Source organism: Lupinus angustifolius, chromosome LG05 (assembly GCF_001865875.1).
Source record: "Lupinus angustifolius cultivar Tanjil chromosome LG05, LupAngTanjil_v1.0, whole genome shotgun sequence".
NCBI classification, from domain to species: Eukaryota; Viridiplantae; Streptophyta; class Magnoliopsida; order Fabales; family Fabaceae; genus Lupinus; species Lupinus angustifolius.
Genome location: NC_032013.1, coordinates 8,584,878 through 8,591,699, shown reverse-complemented (window position 1 = coordinate 8,591,699; position 6,822 = coordinate 8,584,878). Strand labels below are relative to the sequence as shown.

The 6,822-nt window shown below is 39.3% G+C and overlaps 1 protein-coding gene across 1 annotated transcript; it reads right to left on the bottom strand.

Annotated features, from left to right (window-relative positions):
• LOC109346962 lies at nucleotides 5,040–6,616 on the bottom strand. The gene is made up of 3 exons (XM_019586701.1): nucleotides 6,257–6,616; nucleotides 5,780–6,014; nucleotides 5,040–5,293 (listed from the first exon to the last, which is right to left on the bottom strand). Exons 1-3 carry the CDS (start codon nucleotides 6,614–6,616, stop codon nucleotides 5,040–5,042), a joined length of 849 nt encoding a protein of 282 aa, XP_019442246.1.

The window sequence follows — 6,822 nt, the reverse complement described above, 5'->3', positions numbered from 1 at the left end:
AGGTGTCGAAAGAGCTAAAGATATCTTAGAACTAATACATATGGATATATGTTGTCCTTTCCCTATGGCTTCTTGGAATGGACAACATTATTTTATTACGTTCATAGATGATCTAGGTACGACTACCTATATCTTATACATGAGAAGTCCCAAACCTTGGACGTTTTCAAGTTTTTCAAGGCTGAAGTTGAACTTCAACTTGGAAAGAAAATTAAGGCTGTCAAATCTGACCGTGGTGGGGAATACTATGGCAGGTATGATGGATCAGGAGAACAACGTCCAGGTCTATTTGCGCTTTTCCTCAAAGAGTGTGGAATTGTTATGCAATACACTATGCTAGGCAAACCTAACATGCATGGTGTTGCTGAGCGGCGAAATGGAACTCTTAAGAATATGGTCAGAAGTATGATTAGTCATTCTTCATTACCAAAGTCTCTTTGGGGAGGAAAACTTTAAAGACTACAGTTTACATCCTTAATATGATTCCAAGTAAAGCAGTTAACAAAACCTAATATGAGCTTTGGACTAATAAAAGGCCAAACTTAAAACACTTGCACATTTGGGGTTGTTCAACTGAGGTGTATCCTTATAGACCGTATGAAAGAAAATTGGACTCAAGAATAGTTAGCTATTATTTTGTTGGCTATGATGAACGCTCTCGAGGCTATAAATTTTATAATCCCACTTCAAGACTTATTTTTGAGACGGGAAATGCAAGATTTCTTGAGGAAGTTGATTTTGGGAAGGATGAGAACATTGGAATGTTGTCTTTGAGGAAGAACTTGTCACTAATAGTGAACAAGTTCTTGTATCTATTACTATTCAAGGCATAAATTCGGTAATAGAAGATAATATTCAGAATATTTGTCCTTGACAATATTTCACAATAAGACAACAATGAGGTTCTCCCTCAAGTACATATAGAACAAATTCAACAACCTCAAAAAGTAGAAGTGCAATTAAGGAGATCCACTAGAGAGAGGAGAAGTACAATTCCTGATGATTATATTGTATTTCTTCAAGAGCATGAGTGTAACACTCCAAAAATTACTCCAAAAATATTGCCCAAAAATGGGTAAAAAAAATTTGTAGGGTAAAACTTCTTCATTTACATTTGAGTCCTTTTTGGGACATCACGTTAAGTAACCTAAAATGCATAAGAGACAACAATAGTTACCTAATGGTAACTACAAGCCACTTAATATATCGTAGAATAATTCTTTATTGAAAACAACTGAAAATGTTTATACAAAAGTAAAGCGGAATACATCCTGGTCCAAAGTGAAAATATATACAATTGTCTGGTTTATTCAAAACACCCAAAATACCCTACACAAATACCCGCCTCAAGGGCAACTAGAAATGGAAATGACCACTAATGACTAGCTCTAGTGTTAATGGGTGTACTAGGACACTCACTAGGGCCCTCCTCCATCTTAAAATTGGAGGAGAGTTCTACCACTTCAATGGAGTCTTCTACACAGACTAAATCCATGTAATCCTTCTCTTCGACTTCTAGCTCCTTCTCTTCAGGTTTATTGGATGAAACCTGCGACCTACTTCTCGCTCCCACATCTGCTGGAAAAGCGGACATCGTCTGTCGAGTAGCCTTCCTCTCTGATGGGGAATTGAGCACGTCGCCCCAACTCCGTCTCTGGGTAGACGGTCCAACAACAGTGGGTCCCTGAGGAATCATAGACTGAAAGGGTGGTGCACTACGTGCTAATCTTCGAGCAGGTAAGGTGATAGAAGCCTCCAAGTTTGCATGTTGTGAAGGGAAGCGCATCGTAGAGCCATCACAAACCATCTCTAGCTCTAAGACACAAGGGCCTATGTAGGTATATCTATGTCCATCACTACTCCATGTCCCCTCCTAGGATATCGAGAATCGGTAGCTCCGAATCCTCGCCGTACAATCCATCTAAACGAGAATGCGAACCGAAGACAAGTAGAAAGAAAAGAAAAGAAAAGACAGCAAGACATCTAATGAATATTATTCATTAACAACATGGAATTACACGGAATATCACATCTAGACAAACACACAGAATATACACAATATATTTCACATACATAAATGCAATTGATGAATGATGCTTGTAACTCAGATATGGGGATTAACATCCACAACTACAATGTATGAATGTTATGTTTGTTTCATCCATCCTTACACCAATATCCTCCTAGTATACTATTCAGAAATAACCAAGAGTACAGGTCCGATAACAAGCCGATTTAAACGCACCAAAAATAAATTACTCCTTGCAATGATATATGATCGATCGGTTTCGAAGAACTATCCATTTCAGGATGGTGTCGTATCAAACACTTTCTTGTCATCCTCTTATTGATCCTGATTGCAAAGAGGGGTTGTCAGAGATCGTCTAGTTTGCGCTGTGAGAATTGTCCGATCCAACATAATACCTCAAGACTTGTCTTACCTAGACTCTCCCTCAAGACTTTGCTAAGGAATCACCGCCATCGCCGTCCCTCTCAACATCGCGGGGCTCATTCGTCTCCAGCAAATTCCATCTCCACTACTTCGTTATTCACAATGAGATGCCCACTAACTGAAGTTAGCTGATTAAGTGTTTGAATTAGTCTTTTATATCAATCGGCCCATCCTAAGACATCTCCCAAAAGAATGCTTCTTGTGTGACCCGATCTTACGTTCTCACGTAATATAGAAATAACTTCCCTACCATTACGAATCATCACTCAATTACCATGGACGACCACATGGCCAAGCCTCTTACGGTCAGACAACCACGCTGCGTGGTATTATGTAATTGTTTTTTAGTGATTGCCTTGCTCACGACATCATCGTCGGAATCCTTGCCCACATAAGGCACAAGAACAAAGTAACAATATAAGTTTGTCGATTTGGGTACCAGAATCAATCCTCTGAGCCACGGTCTTCCCCGAAAATACACTTCACGCCCAAACTTGGGCTATTGCTTACGTAATAAATCAATCAAAAACAATCACAATTTATGTATGTCTCTCGCCCTAGCGAGAGACTGTCGCCCACGCGACCAATTCATCAAAACAGACTCAATTTCCTGCATAGTTCTCGCTCAAGCGAGGGTATTGTCGCTCGAGCTAAAAATCCATGAAAAACTTGTCAAAATCACCCTCTGGGTCTCGCCCGGGCGAGGTAGTGTCGCTCGGGCGCCTAGAACTGCCTAGAACATGCCAAACGTCAGCCTGGTCGTCGCTCGGGCGAGGGCCACTCGCCCAAACGAGGTTGGCTCGCCCAGGCTACAATTGGGGGCTTTAGCCACTGCCCCTCCCTCGCCCAGGCGAGGGTAGTCTTGTTGTCAGGATTATATCCTCGCCCTTTTGGGCTACCGAATCGAAAATCTCCATTGTTTTCGATCCCTACGCGTTTTAGTTTCTCGAGTGGTGTTCCTTCATGGATAACAACCATACTACTTGATATTTTATACTATCCAAGGGGCATAGAGCCTAAGGAAACATTTGTACTTAATCCAGACACGAAATCATTTGGTTAAGTATGAGTTTCTAACAAAAACAGAAATAAATCCTAACTTTTGAGGTAGTTGGGAGATTCGGGTGTCATTTTGAGGTATTCTCCCTCAACGTGAATGGATCGGTTGTCTGACTTCGAACGCCTCGAAACTCAACACAAAGTACAAATCAGTGATTCACGAGTTAAATCGTTCACTTATTAACTCTACGACATAGGCATCGTTCTAATCTATTTCAAGAGCATTCGAGACTGTCATCCCTCCGGTCCAAGACTTATATTCCTGAACCATCATTTATCCTCGAAAATCTCGTTCCTCATTCCTATCGGTTCATAATCATTTCAACACCCTTTTACAAGGATTGATCTCATGATCAACACGTCATTTTAAATCAAACATCCTGGATTTCATCATCATCTCTTTTCATCAAAATCAACACATGCATATATTTTAAACACTAATACAGCCCCATGAACAAAAATATTTCATGGTCTCAAAACAATGATTTCTAAATTCATAAAAGCTCAATTTTCGCGTTCTTGCATATAACAAGAGATAAGAAGGTTTCTAGAAAATTTTGACGGTTGAAAATGTTCGTAACATGTGCATAAATATCATACTCAAATATCATAAACAATGAATGGCTAGAATCTCTAAGGGATGAAGAACAAGCATAAGGGTTTACCTTGGTGTTCTTGAGAAAATCCAAATGAAGAAGAATAGGAAGTTATGCCTCGGGTTTCTCTAGCTTGAATGGCTCTTTAATTAGAATAAATTTGATTAAGGTGGGAAAGCCAATGGTTTCAAGAGTAAATGACCCTTTTAAGATAATTGAATCATGTTTAAGGAGGCAATCCAAGGGTTTTCAAAGAATAACAGTGTAACGGTAAATGAAGGGTTTAAGGAATTTAGTATAAAAAATGGGTATTTTTGCTTGCTTGCACAGCAAGTTTCACTCGTGAAAGTGAAGTGATTTCTTTGGCGAAACATTCACGCTTAAATCATGGCCGAGTATTATCGGCTAATACTCGGCTGGATATTAAAAATCTTCCAATTATGGTTAGAATTTTAGAATATCGAATTCAGAGTGAAAAATATTTAGAAATACGTTTTTGGACAAACTTGATGTTCATCTTGACTCGAAATAGTATTTCGAAGCCAACGGCGCAATCGAAATTCGATTCCGAGCTACTGAACTCAAAATCATGCTATTCGATCGAATTCAGACGAATTTAGCCCAACAACAGTCCAAAAACTTTCCGTTATAGAAAATTATGAATATTTACCACAAAATAGGAATTCATAAAACAAGACTAACACTCAACTACGACTTATGTTAAATCATTACCGATTAACTTCTAAAAGTAATTTTTGTCAAAATAAATAATTAATAAAATATATCGAATTTTCACGGCGTTACAATCATCCCCCACTTATAAGATTTTCGTCTTCGAAAATTAAACGTACCTCTTAATAAAGAAGATGAGGATAGGATTCTCTTATGGCCTCCTCGACCTCGCAAGTCGCATCTTCTCCGTTTGCTTGGTTCTAGACCACCTTAACTAGGGCAATCTCCTTGCCTTGCAATGCCTTCACACTTCGATCAGCGATTCTAATGGGCATAGTTTCAAAAGTGAGGTTATCCTTTAGCTGGATTGCATCAGGTTCGATGATATGCGACGTGTCACTAATGTATTTTTTGAGTTGGGATACGTGGAAAACATTATGTAAGTTTGATAATAAAGGTGGCAATGCTATTTGGTAAGCTACTGGTCCAACTTTTCTAAGAATTTGGTATGGTCCTATGAATTTAGGGGTAAGCTTACGAACTTTAAGTACTCTACCAATGCTAGTTGTTGGAACCACCCTCATGAAGACATGATCTCCTTCTTCAAAACTGAGAGGGTTCATCCTTTAGTCACAGTAGCTCTTTTGCCTACTCTGAGTTGCCTTCATGTTTTTCCTTTTTATTCTTATCTTTTCCGTCGTCTGTTGAACCACATCGGGTCCTAATGTCAGATTATCTCCTGCCGCAAACCAGCATAACATGGTTCTACACTTCCTGCCGTAAAGAGCTTCATATGGCACCATACTGATACTCGAATGAAAGTTGTTATTGTAGGTGAACTCTATCTGATGTAGATAGTCCGCCCAATTTCTAAAGTATTCCAATACACATGCTCTCAAAAAGTCTTCCAAAGATTGGATAGTCCGTTCAGATTGACCATCTGTGTGCGGGTGGTAAGCTGAACTCATACTCAATTTGGTACCCAAGGCTGTTTGCAAACCATTCCACAACTTTGAAGTGAAACGTGGGTCTCTATCTGAGATGATATTTTTAGGAATACCATGCAATTGGACAATCTCTTTGAGGTATACCTCCGCTAGCCTTTCCAATGAGTATTTCTTATTGATGGGTAGAAAGTGAGTTGTCTTCGTCAAATGATCCACTATCACCCAAACTGCATCATAACCTTTTTGAGTTCGAGGAAATTCGCTCACAAAATCTATTGCAATGCTATCCTATTTACAAACAAAGATATCCAAATGTTGGAGTACTCCTCCGGTTCGCCTGTATTCGATCTTTGCCTTCTAACATGTTAAGCAGTGCGATACATACTCTACTACTTCTCTCTTCATACCGGACCACCAGAACATCTTCTTCAAGTCCTGATACATTTTGGTAGCACCAGGATAAATACTTAGTTTGCTCTTATGGGCTTCATCCAATATTGTCATTTTCTACTTAGAGTCTCTTGGCACACAGACTCAATTCTTGCATCGCAACACTCCATCAATTCCTTCTTGAAATTATGGGGCTCTTCCTTCAGCCAACAAGCTTCTCTTCTCTCGCAGTTCTGGATCGGAACTTTGAAAACCTTTAAGTTATTCCAGAAAGTCATTGTTACTCTAAGCATACCTAACATCAAACTCTTAGGTTTTACTTGCACCACAAGGGTTAAATTCATGAAATCCTCAATCAATTCCATTTCCTTGACCATCATGGTTGATATATGAGGAGACTTTCTACTCAAGGCATCAGCCACCATATTAGTTTTCCCAGGGTGGTACTGAAGATCAAAGTCATAGTCCTTGAGGAATTCAATCCACTGTCTCTGCCTCATGTTCAACTCCTTTTGGTCGAATAGATACTTCAAGCTTTTATGATCACTCAAGACTTCAAATCTTACTCCATAGAGGTGATGTCTCCAGATCTTGAGAGAAAATACGAACGCAACTAATTCCAAGTCGTGCGTTGGATAATTCTGCTCATGTGTCTTTAATTGTCTTGAAGCATAAGCTACCACATTTTGTTGTTGCATCAACATGC